Below are 23,827 nucleotides of genomic sequence, written 5' to 3'. Positions count from 1 at the left end.
AACTTGAAAAACCTAGTTTCAACTATCACTTACACAGTGCAAGATGGTAGAATTAATTACAGATTTAAACTATAGCTTGGTAATCATTAGCCACCAACAAGTTTTATTAAAAGCAACTGCTCGGGGACGCCTGGGTGGCACAGTTGGTTGGACGACTGCCTTCGGCTCAGGGCGTGATCCTGGAGTCCCGGGATCGAGTCCCACGTCAGGCTCCCAGCTCCATGGGGAGTCTGCTTCGCTCTCTGACCTTCTCCTCGCTCATGCTCTCTCTCACGGTCTCTCTCTCTCAAATAAATAAATAAAATCTTTAAAAAAAAAAAAAAAAAAAAAGCAACTGCTCAGGGGCGCCTGGGTGGCTCAGTGGGTTAAGCCGCTGCCTTCGGCTCAGGTCATGATCTCAGGGTCCTGGGATCGAGTCCCGCATCGGGCTCTCTGCTCAGCGGGGAGCCTGCTTCCTCCTCTCTCTCTGTCTAATTGTGATCTCTCTCTGTCAAATAAATAAATAAAATCTTTAAAAAAAAAAAAAAAAAAGCAACTGCTCATTCAAAAGTGATCATGAAAGGATGAAAAACATCTCGTTCACCAACAGATTGTTTTAATTCTCTCACTGTAAGAAACAAACTTTTCATTTTTAGGGAAGGTGAAGTGTAACTTCAGTAGACAGCAATACAGAACGATTGTGTCACATGGACTAATTTCTTCAGTCAATTGCTTCTAGCTGTCACCACTGGGATAGATGCATTTACAGAACTGGCTGTGCTTGAGCCTTCTTTGCAAGCAGCTTTAGATCTGCAATGCACTTGGCGATTGTCTCCTTTTCCTATGATAAGGAAAGAGAACTCTAGTTAGACCTCTCCAAATAACAGAAGTACGTATAAATACTGTAATTCTAAATGACAGTTCCTGTTACAAGATCTTGAGGTTCCTACAGACTCTCAAGATGACATGACAGACTACTACACATTTTTTACATATCAAGGGGGGATGCAATTTACTCTAAGCAAATCCAGGGAATTAGTTAAAATCTCCCGGCTCACAGTTTTTATGAGTGAAATCTATGTAGAATTTGAAGCCAGGCACTCCTATAACCACGTGCCACTTGTTAGCTTGTACAGCTAAAAGCTGTATGAGAAACAGCAACCTAACAAACATTAACAACACAGAAATGTTAAGAATAAAAATTTTATCTTTTTTCTTTAGGGTTTTCCCCATTTCTTAATTATGTTATTTTTAGGTATGACAATTTCCTTAAAAAAAAAAAAAAAAAACACTAAATGTTGGTAGACCCTGTTCTTCTAGTCCCTGATGGCTATATAGAAAATTATCAGAAATGCCTATATATTCCATATATTTGGGAAAGAAGAAATCAAGTCCTAATGAAAAAAGGAATATAACCTTTAAAAAGGAAAACAAATTAAGGCAAGTAATTAAAAAAATCATTTCTTTTCTGTTCAAGAGCAAAAATGTAAGCAGCTGGGAAGAGGAAACCGAGTAGAGATCATGGAAATTAGGGAATGGAAGGGACTCAGAAATAGTTTTATCCAGTCTGCTGTGCAGAGAAATGAACTATGTTGGTTAACGTTTCCCACGTGATGGAACCTCAGTACAAGTGTGCCACGATCAGTGTTCTCAATTATCTGCCACTGTCTCAGACTGTGAGGGACCCTGTGGAGACCACACTGTGAGGAAGAGGAAAGCCACCAACGTAGCTGTGCAGTGTCTTCCACGTTACCACTACCCACAATGAACCAGGGCAACCCCAGCATTTCTAGGCTAAAGACTCCTTGACAGCTACTCCTATCCTAAGACAGCAACAGCAGGGGCCCATTAAGAGAAACCAGTACAACTCCAGAAGCTTCTGAACACCACATACCTGCTGTGCAGAGATGCTCTGCACCACATGCTTCTCCACCCAGTTTATCATGTGCTCTTGTTCCTTTCGACGCATCATGTTCTGCACAGAGATGTGATAGTCCAGGCGATTCTTCACCTCCCTGTATACCTTGTGCAGCCGCTCCCGGTAAGTAAGCTCCAGTGCCATAGCAATGTTATTCTGAAGCAAAATTCAGAACCGATGAAATACTTGGCATTATTGAAGGATCACTTCCACTCTGTGGATTCTGCGATTAGAATACCTCACCACTTCCTTGTATTTTATGATAAATTATTTTATTTAACATGAACAGATAAGAGACGAATGTGGTAAATAAATTCTAATAGCATATGGCAAAAATATACTTAAAAGTACATACAGTGAGTTTCCTCTCATCCACCCACAGGGCACCACCTTCCTGTATTTCTTGTATTCTCTCCCAAAAATATTCAGTAAACAAAATACAGGTATAGGCAGACATGCACACATACCCATGCACACACATCATTTTTACTAATTGTGACATCTAGACCCACCACAATTTTAAGTTACCCTGAATTCTATTACACTGGTGTCCCATAATCCAGAGTTCATTTAGCTAAACTCTATTAATACATTAAACTGCTTCCAATTTTTTCTACCAGAAATAATGCTGCAACTGTTCTGTATGTCTTTGCACTTATGTGTAAATACTTGCTATAAATGGAGTGGCTGGGTGGCTAAGTTGGTTAAGCCTCTGCCTTCAGCATAGGTCATGCTGGGATCCAGTCCCCTGCTGGGCTCCCTGCTCAGTGGGGAGTCTGCTTCTCCTTCTCCCCTCCCCGTCCCGCTCGTGCACTCTCTCTCTTTCTTTCTCTAATATAAAATCTTTAAAATAAGTAAAAAACAAAGTTACAAAAAAAAAAATACTTGCTGTAATAATAACATGTACTCAATATAGTACCTACTATATTCTAAAAACTGTGTCAATTCAGCTAAGTCTTATAATCATACTATTGGATAGTTGCTATTATTATATCCATTTTACAGCAAAGAAACTGAAGCAGAAGCTAAGGAACTCATCAAAAGTCACAGAGGTAATACACTGTAAAGCCAAAGTCTGAATACAAGGAGCCAGGCTATAAAACCCATGCTCTTAAACTGTGATTAATACTGTCACATTCTACAAAAAGCTGAACTACACTTCATTCTCCTACCAGTAACACAAATGCCTATTACTTCAAACCCTAACCAATGATAATTAAACCTTTTACTCTCTATCCTCTTAAGCGGAAAAAATAGGAATTTTAATGTCATTCTCTAAGAACATTTACATATTCAGAAACCACTTACATTTATTTATTTATGAATGGTCTGTGTCCTATGCCTAGTTTTCTACTGGGATGTTGGTCTCTCCTAAGGTAACTACCCTTTTGTGTCAGATGGAAAAAACTTATTCTTCCCAGTTTGTCGTTTAACTTAGTGTATGATTATTTTTACATGTAAAACGTTCATGAGATCCATTTAACAACTTTTCCTCTTTATAGTTTCCGGGTTTTTAAAATTTTTATTTTTTTTCTCTCTCAAGTTTTATTTAAATTCCAGTTTGTTAACATACAGCGTAGCATTAGTTTCAGCGTAGAATACAGTGATTCAACACTTCCATACAACACCCAACGCTCATTGTAGCAGGTGCATTCCTTCATTCCCATCAACCATTTCATCCAGCCCCTACCCACCACCCCCCTGTGACCATCAGTTTGTTATCTGCAGTTAAGAGTCTGTTTCTTGGTATGCCTCTTTTTTCCCCCATGCTCATTTATTTTGTTTCTTAAATTCCATGAGTGAAATCATATGGTATTTTTCTTTTCTTTTTTTTTTTTTTTTAAATATTTTATTCATTTAACAGACAGAGATCACAAGTAGGCAGAGAAGCAAGCAGAGAGGTAGGAGGAAGCAGGCTCCCCGCTGAGCAGAGAGCCCGATGCGGGGCTCGATCCCAGGACGCTGGGACCATGACCTGAGCCGAAGGCAGAGGCTTCAACCCACTGAGCCACCCAGGCGCCCCTGGTATTTTTCTTTTTCTGATTTATTTCACTTAGCATAATACTCTCTAGCTCCATCCACATTGTTGCAAATGGCAAGGTTTCATTCCTTCTGAGGGCTCAGCAATACTCTATTGGTTGTGTGTGTGTACACACATCTTGATCCATGGACTTCATAAAAATTGAGGTGTAATTTAAAGGTTTTATAAACTGAGGTATAATTTCAGGTGTTTAACATAGATTCAGTATTTCAAATATACTGTGAGACGACCACCACAGTAAGCCTAGTTAACATCTGTCACCATTAAGTTTGTGGATTTTTTAATCTTTATTAGAAAGGCTTTGTCAAGGGCGTCTGGGTGGCTCAGTGGGTTAAGCCTCTGCCTTCAGCTCAGGTCATGATCTCAGGGTCCTGGGATCGAGTCCTGCATTGGGCTCTCTGCTTAGCAGGGAGCCTGCTTCCTCCCCTCTTTCTCTGCCTGCCTCTCTGTCTACTTGTGATCTCTGTCAAATAAATACATAAAATCTAAAAAAAAAAAAAAAAGAAAGGCTTTGTCAACTCCAAAGGTATTTTTTTGTGTGTGTGTGTGTTCTCTTTTTCTACCTTATGACTTCATTTCTTACAAAGATCTTTAATTCATTTGGAATTTATTTTAGTAGAAAGTGAAAGGTAGGAAACCAAAGCTGTGTCTACACAGGTGCCAATTCTCTCCCCTCTACAACGGAACTGTGACATCTACACTGCTTAGCGTTCTTAGCATTTAAATGGATCTTTAGATCTTCTCCTCTACTGTGCCACAATGACTTTCCATTCATGCACTGCACCACACTATTTACAACTCCTTATAATCTTATAACGTATTTTCGTATTTGGCAAGACTGTTTATTACTTCTCTTTTTCAAAATATTCCTGGATAGTCTTTCTTTCCTTTTTTAACTAATAATCAATGTGTCCAAGTCCCAACAACCCCTCCCTCCAGACTATTAGTTATTTTCCTTCTAGGAATGTGTTAAGTGTAAAGATTAAAGTAGGGAGAACTGATGTCTTTGTAACACTGAGCCTTCCAATCTAAGAACAAGGCTCTTAGAACCTTATACCTCACAAGCATCATTATGTTTTTTGAAGGAAAAACTCCGCACATTTCTAGTGAAGTTTACTCAAGGCATCTTTTCCTATACAGTTTATCTTCTTCCAGTGTACTGCCTAACTGACTGCTATTTGTATATGGAAGGGTACAGATTTTGCTTATCAGATATTAACAGTGTACCTAGACACCTGACTGAATTTGGTTATTATTTTAATAATTATAATTATTATTTTAATTATTATTAATTATTTAATAATTATATTTATTTAATTTATAATAATATAATATTTAATTTAATAAATATTATAATATAATATATTATATGTAATATATAATAAATATTTATTAATAAATATATATTATATATAAATATATTATATTAATATATTAATAAATACATATTAATATATAAATATATTAATAGATAATAAATATTTATTAATAAAAATATAATAAATATAAATATAATAATATATTATATATAATAAATAAATATTATAATATAAATAATATTTAATTTATAATATATAATAATTTATATATTTATTATATTTTTAATTATTTAATAATTATAATTATTATTTTAATAATTGATACTCTTGAATCCAGCTACTATCTCCAGGAAAATATCGATTTAACAAAGTGACAGGGATGTTGTTATCTTCTAGTCTGTAATGAGAATCTTTACAGGTTTGCCTGTTTTAATCTCAAGGAGGCCCTTAATACCTCTAAGTACATTTCTTTAGTCCATTCATCCTCCTGGTCTTTTTTCTCCTACATCTCTGGTATCTCCTCGACTACTTTCACTCTCAGCACATGGCCTTCATCCTAGTTCACCAAGAAAAGGGGAGCAGTAAAAGAGCTTCTACAAACTTCTCACCACATGTAAACCAGTCAGAACCCATACTTGTGTACTTTGCCTTCCTTCTGTAACTGCAGCTGAGCTGTCAATGCCAGCCCCGTCACCCGCACGTTTACTTCAAGTCCTCTGGCCTACTGAAGGGCATTACTCCAGCAAATTTCTCTCCCTTTTTTCTGCATCAATTATTCTCTTTCCTTTTATCAGACACTAACATGTAACAATACTTTCCATCCTTTAAAAAAAACTCTTGATTCCTATATCCTCCCCTCCTAGCAACTAATTCCTTTTCCTACCATTACAGTAAAACTCTCTGACAATTTTGACAGTTGTATATACTGACTCCAATTTCTTCCCTTCCATGTTTTCTTCAACCAACTCCCATTACTTCCTAAAACAGCCCTTACCAAGATTACCAAGAACTTCCATGTTGCTAAATCCATGGCAAATTTGTAAGCCCTTTATTTCCTGACCATAACTAGGATGACTACTCATTGGAACTGTCCTTGTTTTCACTGGTTCTTCCCCATCATGTCTTAAAACTTTAAGTACAACCTGTCAGCTTATGACTCCCAAATCTCCAGCCTGGAATTCTGGACTTCTCTTCATAAATTCCAAACTCCTATATCCAATGGTCTACACCTAACAACTCTACTTCACTAACTTGTAGGCATTTCAAGCCAATGCTACAAGACCAAAGGCTATTTGCATCAAGGCAAGTGAGATCGTGTTACTCCTCTGCTTAAAGCTTCAATGACTTTCTTACTCAGAGGAAAGGTCACAGTCCACAGAGAAGGCTGTAAGACTTGACCCACTCTAGCCCCTGACCACTCTCCAATTTCCTCTCTCCTCCTCACCCATTCTGCTTCAACTACACTGGTCTCCTTACTACTTCTTGACTATACCAAATAAATTTCCAGGTTTAGGGCCCTTACAATTTTTCCTCACTCTGCTACAATACTGTTTTGCCACCAGTCCACAGAGCTTTCACCAATACTTCCTCAGAAATCTGTTCAAGTAACAAATTAGTGGCCTTTCTAGACTGCCCATTATAAATGACTCCCTTCTAAGATCTCTCTTCCTTTCCTAGTTTGTTGGTTCTACACAGCACTCATTATCACTGACATTCCTATCTGCTCAATTATTTTCTATCCTCTCAGCCCCTGGCTAGAAGGCAGACTCCATGAAAGCAGACTTTTCTTTCATTCCCAAACACCTGCCTTTGACCGGAGTCTCTATACAGGAAAAGCTCAATCGAGTCATTAAATATTTCGTAAGTAAGTAAAAAGGTAAAGACTACCATATGATTCTTATTAAATTAAAGAGATACATCCTGAAAAGTATATATCATGTATGAGATAGGAAGCATTCTCTGGTTGAAACCTAAATATATATGGAGAGGTTTTAAAGTTTCCTGAGGTTTTCAAACATTTATGTGCTTAAGAATCTTTAGGGATCAGTTTTAAAAATATCGATTCTTAGGTAGCTTCTAACAGTGTTTCTGAGCACACAAGTCTTGGCCTGGGTCCATAAACCTGCACCAAAGAGGACTGATACATGTGATACTAAGACCACACTAAGAAATACTAGCCTAGATCTTTACTATTTCAGATACTTTACCTTAGCATCTCACTTTTCATTTCATATGCACTTCTGTAACATAAAATTTCAATATAAGGTCATCTCACTATAAATATCAGGATAAATCAGGGGCTCAAAGTAAATAACGATGTGATGTTAAACAAAAATACTTGAGCATATTCCTAAAAATGTTTCAGAAATGAAGCATTTTAGAATCTAATGATGCCCTGACCATGGTAAAAAGCTTCACAGCTACCTGAATTTGCTTTGTGAACTGGAAATGTAAGGTCTCAGACTTCCTCATAGCAAGCATACCTGAGTATTTCACCTATGGCCCTAGACAGTATCATTTTTTAGTCAGCTATAATTTAATGGCTACTTTCCTTTTGTGTGAATCCAAAATATGTTCTTTTATAGCTTTTATTCTAATTTTAGAGTAACTATTTATCTACTTGGTAGATATTAAACACCTAAATAGCTGTAATTGCCAAGCCCCACCTGAATCTCATTTCTAAATAAACTATGCTCAAGATATTCAACCATTCCTCATAAAATTCTAATTTTTGTCTTAAATGCACAAAAATGAGTAACTTTATTTTCCTTAGAAGGTTCTGAAACCTACCCTCTGGACATCAAAAAGGTAATGGCGCTTGTCAACCAGTGCCTGCTGTGACTTCTCCATATCAATCGCATCCTGGATCTGTTTGATGGAAGCCTGTTTCGCCTCTTCTAGCTGGGCAATTTTTTGCTGCAATTATTTTACAAAAAAGATCAGCAAAAGCATTAGGGGCAATAAAAACAGCTTCATTCTATGCTTTCTCAAAGTTATATTCCTCATTTGTGAAAACATTCATGAAGAAGCATATACACATACAGGCAGAAATGCACAAATCCTTAAAAAATAATTGCTCATAATAGCTATGCAATATCTTGTTGAATGAACATAACTATGGAAAAACTGAACAAAGTTTTATAGATTTAAAAAAGTCTCAAATTAGTAACATTAACACTCTATAATTTTAATCATTGTAATCAGATTCATTTCTATATGCTTGTCCCCTATCATTAACATCAGAAACATCACTTGATGGTACTGATGCTTTTAATACCATCTAAAATGAGAAATCAGGTTTGCAGTGCTTACCTCATTGAGTTTATCAGCAAATTCTCCAATAGAGGCACCGTATTTTTTAGCTATATAGATAAGCAACCCTATTGTTGATATGGCAGAGAAGGTCTCCGCAGTAATCACATATATTTCTTTGGACAGAAAATACAGGATAAGTCCAGTTCCAAGCACATACGGTCCTGAAAAAAAGGAAAAGTTACTTTATGATGGATATACTATATCTGAAAGGAAAGACAGAAAGTTCTACATTTTGGGGTGCCTGGGTGGCTCAGTGGGTTAAAGCCTCTGCCTTCGGCTCAAGTCATGATCCCAGGGTCCTGGGATCAAGCCCCACGTTGGGCTTTCTGCTCAGTGGGGAGTCTGTTTCCCTTCCTCTCTCTCTGCCTACTTGTGATGTCTGCAAATAAAATCTTAAAAAAAAAAAAGAAAGAAAGTCCTACATTTGATTGTTGAAGGTGTTATGTAATGACTCAGAGTAGCTGGATTTATAAATAACCCTGCACTGAGGAGCAGCATGGTAGGGTGGAAAAAAAAACAAGGATCTGGACTCCAGAAAATCTGGCTCTGCAACACAGAAGAAACTAAGCAAGTATCTGAGGTTTAGTTTCCTCATCTATAAAATGTGATCAGTACTTTCTTCACAGGATGGAAAAAACTAAGAAATAAGGTATGCAGAGTGCCTGGCACGACAGATTAAGTAATTTGTGCAACTAAATATATTATAATGGGAACACTGGTCAGGATAAAATTTATCCATTCCTGCCCACCTGACACTGGAAATAAGCAAGCAAGAAAACAAACAAAAAAATCCTAACAGAAAATAGTATATATGTAAAAGGATGAATTCAATATTAGGATTCTCAATTCCTACAATGCCTAATTACAATGCTTCAAATATAACTATCTTCTTTAACCAGGCTGTGAGCTCTGAAAGGACACCATGATATTATGCCTCAGAAGATACGAGAAACAGACAAAACTGCTCCCTAAAGGGCAGCACTGTACAAGTGTTTCTGAGCACCCCAAGTACCAAAGGATGTTACGATGTATTACAGGAATAAAAAGCATTAACAGTTTCAAACGTATTTTATCCAGTTTTCCATAAAAAGTTTCAACAGCTCTTTTTAAAATTTACCTCCATTACATAAACTTTAAATTTGAACATAAATTAAAAATTTTAACTGTGAACTTGCAAAAAAAAGCCTATCATAGGTAACTTTTTTTTTTTTTTTTTAAATCTTCTTTGGGGATCTGAGGACCCTAATGTTTCTTGCAATTTCAGTTACAGAAATGTTCTTTTCGGCCACTCCCTGGAGGGGTAAAAAAACCAGACAACAACCACCTTGGTTTCCAGTGTTTCCTAGTCACAGCAGTAGCTGGAGCAAGAAAGGCAATGGATACCATAAAAGAATATTGAATTGGAGAACCTGGATTTAAGTCCAACCCAGTCACCAAAGAGAGACCAAATCTTAGCAAATTCTTTATTTTCTAGTTACTCTTGGTAATAAAAATCTCTTACAGGACTGCTGTGAGGATTAAATACTGTAAGTGAAGGCAGATTGCATTATAAAAAATGTAAGGTCTCAGAATAGTGTATGTCTTCTTAAAAGGGAAAAAACTGGTAAATATGGCTCAATTTCTGTTTTCTACTTATATATACAATATAATAACCTCTACTATCTTACCTAGCTTTATTTTAACCCATAGCTCTTTCCACTACCTGACAATGTATCATACAGTTATTCATTTCTTTACTGTCTATCCTATGACAGAACATGTGTTCTGTGATGGCAGTCACCACAGCTCACCACTGTATGCCCAGAAGAGTACCTGGCACAGAGCAGGCATTCAGTGGATGTATGTACCAACAAATGGAGACAATGTTATAAAATCAAGTTAAGATCCCAAACACTTTACTTCATAGACAAGTTAGGGCAACCAAGTCACAACTGTTCCACTGAATTACTTCCACAATTTACTGCTGACTTCATTTTTGTGTGTAAGTGGAAGAGGTAAGAGACCACTAAAATCCTACATAAACATAAGCTATACCACCAAAACATACTATCAAACACGGGGCAAATGCTTACCTGTTACGCCAGTTTTGGGATAAAGGAACTGAAAGAATTCTTCAGGAATCAGGCCCAAACGAACTTTTCCTCCATGCTCAGGAAGAGGTGGTACAGGGGCAAGACTTGGCTGCCCTGTGTGGAAGATCCTTGTTGCCTGCAATACCCTACGGGTAGCAATTAGACAAAATTAAAGGCTATTCTGCAGGTCTAGGTCATCTGTCTAGCACTTTATATGTTTATTATTAGAATTACAATATATAAGAATGTAGACTTTGCAGACAGATTATCTGGGTTCAAATCCTACACCAGTCACTTGAGCAAGTAGATGAAGCTTCTGTAATTGCAGCTTTCTCTAGGTAAAATGGGAATAAAGAAGATGATTTTATAGGGTTGCTGGGAGGATTTTAGGTAAAGTGCTTTGAATGGTGCTAAGCATACAATAAAGTTCTATGTAAGCAATTAGCTATTACGTATCCACTGTGTTGTGAGCACCCTGATGGCCAGAACTCCGACCTTTATGAGTATAATCTGTCATGGGGTGCTAATTAACCACAGTGTGAAACAGGACTTTCCAGGGCTGGGTAGCTCTACTTATGTTCTGAGATGCTGTGTATATACTTGATACCTCTATCCATTAGTTCTAAATTTTATTATTCTATATAACATACAAAACGCCCGTTGTGGGTTAAACATGTGGGTTTAAATATGTGGGTTAAACATCTGTTCTCTCACAATCCTGACTGTCCACAACGAGCTCTCTGATTTTGTGTCCTACAGTAAGGTATACAGAACAAAATTACTTTAACTACAGCTTCACCAATTCATTCATTCTACAAATATGTGTTGAGAACTTGCTAATTACTGAGCTTGAATTATTGTACTATTACTGTGGATTTGTAAATTATTTGCATAGTCTAATAGCCCAAGACTGCATTTTTAGTAGTTACAGCAGTGACAGTTCATTAAAATTCTGATGAAATAAAACCCTCTAGTCTTTTTTACATATGCTGTCAAGCTGAGACTCCTTCAAATTCTCAGTATGTTTTTGAGCCCCACTCTACCTCTATCCCTTCAAAGTGTAAGAATTTATATTATTTCATTCATTTTGGTTTCTTTTAGCTTCTGAAGATTATTTCTTCAGAAATAATTATTTCAAGTTTTGTCATTTAGGAATCATGCTCAAGATTCTTTTAAATCAGGGTTTCTCAACCTCATCACTATAGACAATTTTTGTTATAATGGAAAGCTGTCGTGTACACTGTAGTGATCAGCAGTATCTCCATGGCCTTTATGCCACTAAATGCCAGTCAGCATCCTCCCACCCCACCCCAGTGGTGACAACCAAAAATGTCTTCAGACATTGCCAAATGTCCCCTGGAGGGCAATACTGTTCTGGAATGAGAACCACTGATTTATTCAATTTTTTTTCTTTTCATTTTTTAAAGATTTTTATTTATTTGACAGAGAGACAGGGAGAGAGGGAACACAAGATGGGTGAGCAGGAGAGGAAAAAGCAGGCCTCCCGTCCAGCAGGGAGCCCAATGTGGGGCTTGATCCCAGTGCCCCAGGATCATGACCTGAGCCAAAGGCAGATGCTCAATTATTTTTATAAAGATTTTAATTTATTTGATAGAGAAAGAGAGAACACAAACAGGGGGAGTGGCAGGCAGAGGAAGAGGGAGGAGCAGGCTCCCTGCTGAGGAGGGAGCCTGATGAAGGGCTGGATCCTAGGACCCCGGGATCATGACTAGAAACAAAGGCAGACACTTAACCCACTGAACCACCCAGGCACCCCTTTTTTATTTTTAAGTAGGTTCCATGCCCAATGTGGAGCCCACATGGGGCTTGAACTCAAGACCCTGAGTTGAGACGAGCTGAGATCAAGAATTGGATGCTCAACCAACTGAGCTACCCAGGTGCTCCAAGAACCACTGATTTAAATCACAGAACTAGAGAACTTGCTTTAGGCCAACTCAAATCCTCTCCCGAACTGGCTGTTATAGTTCAAGCCCTGATCATCTCTTGCCTAAACTACTTAATCCAAAACTTGGTATTCCCGCTTCTCAACAAATACCCTCTTTAAACCTAGCCCCTCTACACTAGTGCCAATGTTTTTAAAATGCAAAGTTGACTTCAAAGCTTTTGAACTGGCTCTCCTGCCTATAGGAAACAAACTCCTTAACAAAGTATACATGACAACTGTCAGATTCTAAATCTTCCTCTTTCTTCATTCTCCTATCCTCTAGCCATATGAACTACTTAGAGCTCTCAAGAATAAACAAACAAAAAAACCCAAACACATGCCTCATGCTGTTTCTTCTGCCTGAAATGACTTTTACTAAATGGCTGCTAAGCCCAACCAGCCTTCAAAGCATCTCAAGCATATCCTTTTAAATAAAGGTCTCCCCAGTCTTATATTCATTCACTCTTATGGCAGGTGCTGAGGGCACAGCAACGAGCAGACAAGTCCCAGCCTTCACATTCTAGTGGGGTTGTGGAAAGTGTTAGCGTGTATGTCTATACACAACTTCAGGCAGCTGAAAGTCTACAAAGAAAAATGGGGTAAGGTAGGTGCTAAGAAGCAATGAATGGTAAAAGTCTTTTTTGATGTGAGGTCAGATGACATCTAAGTCAATGACCTGGGGGAAAAAGAGGAGAGCAAGTACAAAGATTCTGAGCAACAATAAGCTTTTCACAGCAACAGCAAGGAAGCCTGCATGGCTAGAGAGTGAAGCCAAAAAGAGAATATAAGGAGATAAATTAAGAGGTAGGAGGAGATCAATTCATGTTGGGCCTTCTGGGTTATGTTAACTTTGGATTTTATTTCAGTGAGACAAGGAGCTCATATAATTCCTACAGCTACTAGGAGAATGGGCTATAAAGGGACAAGAATAGAGATGCTAAGAGACTAGTTAAGAGGCTGCTGAAGCAGACCAGGAGAAAGTTGACAGTGGTTCATACTTCAGTAGCACTGGTAGTGGAAGAGTGGTTACAAGTCCATATATAATTTGGAGAAAGAGCCTTGCTGATATATTAGATAGGGAATGTGAAACAAGAGAAATCGAGTATGTTCCTCTTACCTATGTAATTATTTTGTTTATGACTTCTATTAAAATTGTTTACCTGTATGTATGGAATCTTTTTTCTCTGCTAAGTTGGAAGCGACTGTAATCTCACTTTACTGCACACACAAAAACTAATTACAAATTAATTAAAAGCCATTTTTTTTCAAGGCAAAAATAGTTGTCAAATTTTGTCAAGATTTAGGTCTAAGTCTGGAAGCAAAAAGACAAAGTCCAAAGAAAACTAACATGATTTATAATTTATGAAACATTAGTAACAGATGTCAACACTGAGCACATACTCTATATCCAGTGCTGCTTTTCGAGTTTTGCAGGAATTAAGTCTCTTGATTCTAACCATAATGTACTGTTATCTCCATTTTGCAGAGGAGGAAACAGCTGGTACGTGAAGGAACCAGGTGTAACTCTAGCTTTACAGTCTTTGCTCTAAACCACTACGATCTATAGCTGCTCCTCTCGGAGACTGAGCTCCAGGGAAGGCAGGTTAGCCTTACTCATTTTTCTATCTTTTGTTATGTAAGTGGCAAGGTAAGATTGACTGAATCAATGAATTTCTCGGACTCTTACGCTCCGGCAGTAAAAGTCGGAATATGGGAGAGAGACTAAAAACAACATGCTTCAATATTTTATTTACTAAAACTTGCTTCTGGGTGTGCAATCTAGAAATTCCGATTCCCGCGGCTAAGTCCAGACGAAGGTCACAAGGGAAAGGGGCGGGGCTTAGAAGACACCAAAACCAGCTTCCAGTTTAGTTAGAACACATCACATACCCTCTTAGTCTTTGCCAGAAGATGACCAGATAACGTCCCGGGCAGTTTCAATGAAGCTTTAAGCCTTTCAAAATTACCTAAAGAAGGGTAATTTCAGGCCTAAAGCTAAGACGGGGTTACACAGAAGTGAAATGAAGTGCTAAAACAAGGACGAAGTGGGGTATTACACCCCTCTTACTTACCCTGGACCGAGAAGGGCTGCGTTCTTCAGACAGGGGGCTGCACATAAACAAGGCGCAGGTCAGCAAGGTCAAGGTGAAATCCGGTCTGTCCCTTCCTCGTCCCCGCGGAGCCCGCCCACTAAGGCCATGCACCTCCCTCTCCAGTACTCCGAGACCCCCACGCGCGCCCCTTGCGAGCGGCGTAATTAATTCCCCACTCAGGCCCAAGTCTTGCGGCGCCTTTCTACACCTCCTTTCCTCCCATTTCCTCCAGTTACCCTAGACACACTCCTTTGCAGTCACTCTGACTGCCCCGACCAGGGTCTAGATATCTCACCCGCTGCAGCGGCCGCAGAAAAAACCACCCGGGACAGCATGGTCAAAAGGGTCCGCGCAGTACGGTCTGCGTCCCAGTGACCCCAACAAGACACTCCGTCAGGGGCGGGAGCAAGATGGTCGCTCACAAATCTCGCGAGAAGAGAACATTGTGCCCTCTGTCCACTAACTTTGCCTCGTATTATTTTTCTCGCGATAAGACGCGCGGAAGGCGGAGAACTTTTTGCCAGAGGGCCGCTGCCGACCACGGAATGGAACCGTAGAAGCAATTCTCGCGAGATGTAGAGTGGCTGGAGCCTGTGGAGAGGGGCGGAGGCCCAGAGGGGCACCACGTGGGGCTGCGGGTGCCGTATCTTGGGCTGTCGTCCAGTTTGGTTCTAGGTTGGAGCTGAAACCGTGGAGATGCGGAAGGAAACCCCGCCCCCCTTAGTGCCCCCGGCGGTCCGCGAGTGGAACCTTCCCCCTAATGCGCCCGCTTGTATGGAACGGCAGTTGGAGGCTGCGCGGTATCGGTCCGGTGAGCGGAGATCCCGGGCCTGGGGGCTCCCTCACCCTGGCTCGGGTTGCCCTTTCCCGGGACTGGCCTTTCCAGCCTGCCCCCGCCCCGCATGCCTTCCCGACCCCTGCCTCGCGTCTCTTAATTCAGTCCCCACCCTTGCCCCGGGTTTCTGAGCACAGATCCAGACTCGGCCCGCGTGCTGGTCTGTGCGGTCACCATGGAGACGAGCTCTTTCACTCCTCCCGCGCTGACAGCTTGTACTTCGTTTAGATGGGGCGCTTCTGCTCGGGGCCTCCAGCTTGAGTGGCCGTTGCTGGGCTGGCTCCCTCTGGCTGTTCAAGGACCCTTGTGCCGCCCCCAACGAAGGCTTCTGCTCCGCTGGAGTCCAGACAGAGGCCGGAGTGGCTGACCTCACTTGGGTTGGGGACAGAGGTATCCTAGTGGCTTCCGATTCAGGTGAGTCACTTTCTCCACAACCCCACAGGTGGAATGGACGATGGGGTACAGATCAAACCGGGTTCAATCTTTAATTTCCCATACTCAGTGCTTGGGGGAGCTTGAGGGTGTTGGCCCGAGGAGCGCTCTTGTGTAGCGGCAAAATAACGTTTCCGAGATTCCAATTTGCCTCATGGGAATTTCTAACAAAATTAGGAAGTGAATTGGAACCATTTTTCTTCCCTATAACCTTCCCAGTATCACCCCCCTCAACCCAGACCAAGAATGATCTTGATCTTAAAGATGATGCTTAGGTCAGTCTGTGCTGTCTCTTTCCATTTCCTCCCATTTTCTTCTTTTTAAATGTCTTCCTTCTGCTTTGTTTGTTCTGAAAGTCAGGTTCAGCAATGGAGTCTTTGGAGTTTAAAAAAAAAATCAGTGTTTGGATATTGGCAGGCATTGCATGGAAGGATAAGTGGGACGTTAAAAACTGAACCTCTCTGACAGTTGAGCCTGAGCACTGCCTACTTAAGACAACTTTTGGAGGGTTCTCTATACTTAACCTGTCACTGTGCAAGACATTCAGTTATTCACAACATTTCTAAAGAAGGTACAGGGCATTTATTCAAATTGTTCAACAAATACTAATGTCCAAGCAATTGGAAAGATTTAACCACACCAGACTGTATGCTACATAGATTGTTGAGACTTTGTCCTTGTCTGTTGGGACTTATTTTCCAGTGTTTTCTCAAAGAAGCCAGATAATGGATTTTGCCAGCCATTCCGTCTTTCCCTGTCTTCCTAGAAGCTTTCCCTGCTTAATTGTCTGGACTGTTATTAAGAAACAGTAATGCCAGCGTAAAGCCAGATGGCTTGGAAATAAGCTAAATCCTCTAGTAATAATGGACTTTGCTTTTATAGTAATAGTTTACTTTGTTAGTTTAGTGACAGTGGACTCACTTGAATCCTAGAAGTGACTTACTGTATTACTGTAATCCACACTCATTTTCCTCAACCTTCTCCACACTCCCAACAGGTGCTGTTGAATTGTGGGAGCTGGATGAGAACGAGACACTCATTGTCAGCAAGTTCTGCAAGTATGAGCATGATGACATTGTGTCTACAGTCAGTGTCCTGAGCTCTGGCACACAAGCGGTCAGCGGTAGCAAAGACTTCTGGTGGGTGCTTATGCTCATTGCTTCTGCATCTTAGACCTCTTTTGGGTGTCTTTATTCTCCTTTTAGCCTCAGAGTAATGTTTTGGGTGTGCTGTAAGAACACGGTTATTAATTATGACATATCTACAACATTTCTAGAGATACAACAATCCATTGTGAATAGGGCTTAGCAGAAGCCCAGTAGTCAATGACATAGGTCATGTCAGTTAAAGGAAGTTCTTGTTTGAACACGTGTTTTTATGTGGATACTCCAGGTCAAAATTAAGAATCTCTTTCCTTTTGCTTCTTAGCATCAAGGTTTGGGACCTTGCCCAGCAGATGGTATTGAATTCATACCGGGGTAAGTGCACATTCTTTTTAGTCCTGGCCTTAGCTGTTTTGTTTTTATTCTCCCCTTGGGCTCTTTGAACTTCAGATATCAGGGAAAACAGTTCCTTGCGCTTCTGCCTGATAGTTTTCTTCCAAAACTCGAGTCAGGCCCCAATATCTATCCATTGCCTTTTCAATTTCCTTATTTCTGGTAATGGCTTCACCATCTTCTTGGCTACATGAGACTCCAGCTCTCAGTCCTTTTCTGCCCTTGCTGCTTCCTCATGATCAGTGGGTCCCCGAGTTCTTCGGAGTCTTTTTCCACTTGGTCAGTGATTTCCCTTTCCATTTCTGATGCTCTCTTTTGCTTTCAGGTTTTACTTCGCACAGATGGTGGCACTTACCTCCTCTCTCCATCTGCAGTCCCTCATCTTTTGTGGTTCTTGTGGCTTGTGGGTTAATATTCCATTTTCTTCTCAGGGCATTCAAGCCCTTCTGTCACTCCCCCTTCAAACATACTGCTCTAATTGAACCGGATCACAGGAGGTCCTTGACATTCTCCAAGAATAAACCCTGAGACTTGTGAATCTTGAACTTTTGAATATTCATCTCCATAAAATTTCTATTTTTCTGGCGAGAGCTATTACTTTCTATTAATGTTACTTTTTTATTTTTCTTTTACTCAACTTCATTAATAGTGGTAGCCGCTGACTTTATTCGGGGATCCACTCTTCATGAATTAATGTGTGTTTGGCCAAGAGATGTAGATGTTGGATGAACATCTGGTTCCCTCAGTGCCTAAGCGCCATTCCCTGTCAATTCTAACCACAAAGTGTATGGTTCACATACGTGCCACAGCAAAAATCACGAACTCCTTCAGGGTCCGAGACTTGTAAATGGTCAAACAATGTTAAATTGCCCACCTAGCATCTAATACACATGCCTTTTGTTTCTTAGGCCTATGAGGGATTTTTTCCTGCTCTGCCCTAACTCTTTCAGCACTTCCTCCGTTCATCCTTTTTCATTAATTCTTTGTAGTTCTGTCTTACTCCCTCCACTGAATTGCACATCCCTTGAGGCAGAGGAACCACTTATTCTATCTTTTGTATCTCCCCTGCAACCCCACCATGGTGCTTATCTCTGAGCTTTGCTTTCAAGTGAGCAATCAATTCCTTTTCATTGTGTGGCTTTCTGTGGATGCTAGGGCTAAGAAAGAACTGTGAGAGGTGGTTTGATTACATCTCCTGCCGGACAGAGCCATATTCAGACTATCTCAGGTAGTCTGGCTAAATTGTATGTGGTTTCCACGGCCTGTAATAACAAATAACAGTGATCTTCAAAGTTTTTTACCATGTAGGCCTCCTGAAAAATTTTCAGAAAACTACCCTCTCACCTATTTTTTAATTTGGCATCTACTTTAAGTTTAAGTGGTTGCAAGGGAGGTACTTTCTGGCCATATCATTATTGTGCACTGTATTAGCAGATTAAGCCCCTTCAGTCTCTGCAAAATGTCTACAAAGTAACCTAACTGGCTAAAAAACAGCCTGCATCGCCTGCATTGTTAGGCCAGCTGGCCGAGTTAGACGTAACGAGTTAGACGTAACTTTCTATTAGAAAAAGTCTCACTTCATTTTTAAGTTCAGTTCAGCCTGTCAGATGTGTCCTTATGACAACCATCTGCCATGGTTTTCAAAATTTTCATTGTTAGACAGAAACAGAGATAAGTCCCAGAATCACTCTAGCGTTTGTGGTAGGATGAAGCAAGGCCAGCCCCTGCAGTGAATTTTACCCAGATGCTCTTTTTTTGCTCTTTGACTCTTAGGGAAAAGCCTCTTTGGTTTAATACCTTAGGTTTTTGACACCTGGGCATTGTACCAGGGCGCGATGTGGGGTGGATGAGAGGTGTGCGTCCCTTCAACTGGGAGAAGGGGGATGTGAAAGTGGAGGCAGGAAAGGGGCACCGGCAGACCCTGGTAGCTTCTCAGTCAATTTCAGCAAATGTTTCAGTGTGCAGACCTTCTTTGAAAGTGTCTGTATGTTATCTGGTGGTGTGTGGTTACTATTGTATTGGAATTGCTATTCTGGGATGTAAATTCCTTCACTCTTCTTGGGTAGCCCCTAATTTTTCTTTCCTTTTCTTTACTAATTCATTTTCTTCCCTAAGCCTTTGTAGGTTTTAGAACTCCATCAACATCTTCTTTTAGGTTTTGTCTAATCCAGAATCTCTCACAAAAATTTATTTAAATTGCATCATGAGATAAGGCCTTTTTCTCACACCTCCCTGGGTAGTATCTGGGCTGTGCAGTAGTAATGCCTCCAGCTTCTGCTGTGTCATACCTCCCTACCTCTCTCCTTCACAGCTCACTCCGGGCAGGTCACCTGTGTCGCAGCCTCCCCCCACAAGGATTCCATGTTCCTTTCATGCAGTGAGGTGAGATACAGCCTTTCCTTCCCTCCCTACTTCCTGACCACACTTGAACCCTCTGGCCACAAGTCTAGTGTGGAGACTTGGCCAGCAGCTGCTTTTTGGGTTATGAAGCTCTTTTTCTGCTCTTCCTTCTAGGACAACAGAATTTTACTCTGGGATACCCGCTGTCCTAAGCCAGCATCACAGATGGGTGAGTCTGAGAGCCAGTGGTGGGAGGGTGGTCCTAGGAACCCACCTGGAAGAGGCGTCCTTGCCCAGAGACAGAGGCAAAGTCACCAGATGCTCAGTCAGTGTGACATACAGGACATAATCACTTCTTTCCCCACTGAGGCTCTGTTGATTGCATTTTGTGCAGTGGGTACCAAGAGGAAGGGTTGGTTTGTGGGTGACCAATTGACTTTACGTTTCTGGGATGGGTGGGTAAAGGGGCCGGAATTGATGCCATTATGCTTTAGGCCTGAAACCTGCGTGTGACTCGTGTCCAGAAAGGGCAGGGGTCCAAAGGATAAATGAGGGTGTGAGGGTCAAGGGCAGGGACACAACTGCTTTAGCAGAGTTTGGGAAGGTGAATAATGGTGTTTCTGGGATTTGGAGTGACTTTGTAGGAGAAGCTTCTTCACAGAGCTGGGCTCTGAGTCTCGTTTCAGATCCCTCTTCTCTCATTGCAGGCTGTACTGCCTCTGGCTACCTTCCTACCTCCCTGGCTTGGCATCCTCAGCAGAGTGAAGTCTTTGTTTTTGGTAAGGCAGCCTGTCCCATAGCATTTGACTCTGGGAAGGGGGAGGATGAGAGCACGCTGACCCTGTAATGCATGAGGCCCTAGCTGCTCGGTCTCAGCAACATGCTTGGGTATTATGTGAATTATACCAGTGGGAAGGGTGGGATGATCCAAGAGTGGGTTTAGTTTGGCTTGGGAAAACATGATGACTTTTTAGATTTGATTCCTGATTGTATCCTCCAGCTCCTGTATTCTGGGCATGGCCAGAAGTCAGTGGACCACAAAACAAGTGGATTGCCAAATAGGGCATTCTGTTGGAGAGTAGGAATAACTCCCATGCTCTCATAGCTGCCAGGCTATACATGTGATGGCATAGTTAGTGGTTAAAATGATAACTACCTTGTTCATTAATTTTCACAATCACCAGTGACTAATTACCCTATTTGACAAAAGAAGAAGCTGATGCTCAGAGTGGTTAGCTCGTGTAAGGTTGAGGAGCTAGCATTCAGATCCAGGTATGGCTGACTCCAGGGCCCATGTTCTTATCCACTGTGATGGGCTTCCTCTTTTTTCTAGGTGATGAGAGTGGGACAATCTCCCTTGTAGACTTCAAGAGTGCAAGGTGTGCCCTCAGCTCAGCTGTGCACTCCCAGTGTGTCACTGAGCTGGTATTCTCCCCACACAGGTACTATCCTTTGTCCCCAGCGGCCTGATGGGTATGATTGGGACAGTGCTGGGTCATGCTTATGTTTGCAGAGCATCAGCTGATTAGGTCATTCCTTAAAGCAGATGGTTTTCTGGCTGAGGTTTCAGGAGAGGATGATCTCTGAAGACCACAGTCCTTTTTTGGGTAGTTTGGTTTCTGCCTGCACAGGGCTAAAATAAGATCCTCTTCCTGCTCAACACCCAGAATGATTAATATTGTGTGCTTCTGAGACTGTGTGGTTGGGAAAGTTTCTAGGTTCTTGCTAAAGCTGCAGGGAGGACCAGATGGGGTAGTTGGCCGCCAGGATGATTATCCACCCTGGCTTATTCCATTTCCCTCCTCTTTCCCTGGGATTTATAATGTGGACTCGAGAGGTAGCCAGACCTTAACCCAGGGTGGGGATCGGGCCACCTCTTCCAGGTCACTTTTGGATGGGAGGTGGGGGCTAGACCAGGCAGGATTTGTCTTGGGATGTTAGCTTTGCCAGTCATAACCCTCCCCTTGCTCTCCTAGCACCCCCTTCCTGGCCTCTGTCAGTGAAGACTGCTCACTTGCTGTGCTGGACTCAGGCCTTTCTGAGGTGTAAGTGTGAAGTGGGATCCTGTGGTCAAGAATCGGGGAGAAAAGCTGTGGGTGGCTGGGTCCTTTCTGTCTTCATCAAAGTGCATGGTCTCCCTCAAGGGGACCCGGTGGTGGGAGTGGGGAGACACTATCTCCCTGGGGCTGACTCACAGCCAGCTCTGTCCCTGGTAAGGAGGGGTGTGGTGGTAGGTGGGATTTCCAAGTCTGGTGATCTAGCCATCTCCAGAAAGGGACTAACCATCACTTCTCAGCCTTTTGGCTAAGATCAGGTGCAGAAAGGGACTACCCTTTTCACATAAAGAACACATACGTATATGCAACGTGCTGGGGGGTGAAAGGCAGCAAACCCAGTACTGGAATTAATACTTCCTTCTCACCAAGAGAGCCATGATTTGCTCTCTGATCCTGGCCCGTATTTCTCCCCTTGCTTTAGCCACCATTTCTTTATGGAATGAGGGCACCAGATTGAATGATTGATGAAGTTCTCTGTGGATAACTACATTGCTGTCATGGGGACAAGGCCACACATATGGTGAAGTTTGTGTCACACATCCAGAAAGGTGCCCTGGTTGTGTTGGATTCTCTCTTCTCTAAATCTGCTTTTTCCTCTTGTCTCTCATCATGCCCAGACTTTCCTTTTTTCTCTTCTAGGTTTAGAAGCCGAGCCCACAGAGACTTTGTGAGAGATGCTACTTGGTCCCCGCTCAATCACTCCCTCCTTACCACAGTGGGCTGGGACCATCAGGTCCTCCACCACATCCTGCCTACAGAGCCTCTCCCAGCCCTTGGACCTAAGAGTGTTGCCGAGTAGAGTGGATTTAAGACAAAAAGCAAATCCCCCTGAGTATCCACTCCATCTGCCCCTGCCCTTTCTGTCTGTGATACCACACAGGAGCCTTATACAGTATGTTAGTACAGCAGATCTGGGCAATTAATAGGCTTTGTCTCTCACCCTGAGGGAAGCTGGATGCTGGGATCTTGCAGTCATAGGGAAGAAAAACTTTCTTAAAATTGGATATGTATGTGTGTCTGAGTGTGTGTGTAGATACATAGTTTTTGGTGGTGGGAGGGAATTTAAAAAAAAACCCCATCTTACATCTTTCCCAAGCCCTCCCCCCACCAAAAAAAAAAAAAAAAGTTCACAAAAGGGTTTTATGCTTCCTATGTAGCTGTGCATGAAGAATTGGCCATGACTGGATGAGGTGTGGGATGTGAACATCCCTGGATTCTTGGAAGCAGCTTATATACTACTCATGGAGATAGGAGCAACTTTATTTTTTATAGAACTTAATCTGCCTTTCTTAATGGCAATGCTTCCATTCACAAAAATCCCATCCAGCTCACCTTAAGGAAAAGCCAGGAGACTCATGTGGTTTTGCACATCTCTTTGCCATTAAACTGAGTCAAAAGTCCATTTTCTGGCTGGATAAAATTTTGGCTGGTGCCTGTATAACGTTCCCGCCCCCCCACCCCACCCCATGGAATTATATATGTGAAAGATGAGTGTTTTCCTGTCATAGATCCCGTGGAAAAAGTTGGGGGATGGTGGAGAGCATAAAGGCATTTCAGTTAAATTAAAAACTGACATAGACTTGTGCAGAGAAAGGTCTACCATGTTTCTCACTGGAAAACAGCTTGGTGCCTGACCTCTCCTGGCTTCTAGACCCTTTTCTCTGGATATAGGAAGTCTGAATGCTGTCTCTAGGGACTCTGAAGATTTTAAAATACAGCATCAGAGAATCAGAAATACTAGTTGGTGAAATAAAAAGCTGAGGCTTTGTTGGCCTATCTTTTGATGCGTGTATTATGTGTAATTAGACATACCTCACTTAATGGGAGTCATCCGGGTATCAGAGCCCAGTATTTGTGTGTGTCCTTCCCTAGCCCCTTAGAGTAGCTACTTGGGACTTAAATATGGTTGCTTGGGTTGGTGGACTAGTTAACCCCAGAAATCATGGCCAATTACTGATTATGAAACTAAATAGCAATCCATTATG

General features: G+C 41.4%; 2 protein-coding genes across 3 annotated transcripts; one reads left to right on the top strand and one right to left on the bottom strand.

The window, feature by feature from the left end:
* Positions 1-578: 578 nt before the first annotated feature.
* Positions 579-15,111, bottom strand: ATP5PB (ATP synthase peripheral stalk-membrane subunit b). The gene is made up of 7 exons (XM_044238912.1): positions 14,978-15,111; positions 14,662-14,698; positions 10,645-10,790; positions 8,570-8,733; positions 8,048-8,173; positions 1,874-2,053; positions 579-820 (listed from the first exon to the last, which is right to left on the bottom strand). The coding sequence occupies exons 1-7, from the start codon at positions 15,015-15,017 to the stop codon at positions 743-745; spliced, it is 771 nt and encodes a 256-aa protein (XP_044094847.1). The 5' UTR covers positions 15,018-15,111; the 3' UTR covers positions 579-742.
* A 73-nt stretch (positions 15,112-15,184) lies between these two features.
* On the top strand, positions 15,185-23,620 carry WDR77 (WD repeat domain 77). Of its 2 annotated transcripts, XM_044238911.1 has the most exons (11): positions 15,185-15,493; positions 15,746-15,931; positions 16,947-17,088; positions 17,378-17,427; positions 19,757-19,827; positions 19,960-20,014; positions 20,493-20,564; positions 21,119-21,227; positions 21,762-21,830; positions 22,482-22,557; positions 22,613-23,620. In XM_044238911.1, the coding sequence occupies exons 1-11, from the start codon at positions 15,379-15,381 to the stop codon at positions 22,763-22,765; spliced, it is 1,098 nt and encodes a 365-aa protein (XP_044094846.1). In that variant the 5' UTR covers positions 15,185-15,378; the 3' UTR covers positions 22,766-23,620. The 2 variants fall into 2 exon arrangements, with proteins under 2 accessions (XP_044094846.1, XP_044094845.1); XM_044238910.1 differs by having other exon boundaries at positions 22,482-23,620.
* Positions 23,621-23,827: the final 207 nt, after the last annotated feature.

This window comes from Neovison vison, chromosome 2 (assembly GCF_020171115.1).
Source record: "Neovison vison isolate M4711 chromosome 2, ASM_NN_V1, whole genome shotgun sequence".
NCBI lineage: Eukaryota > Metazoa > Chordata > Mammalia > Carnivora > Mustelidae > Neogale > Neogale vison.
Note: the sequence above shows the minus strand (reverse complement) of the source record. Positions and strands in the feature narration are given on the sequence as shown.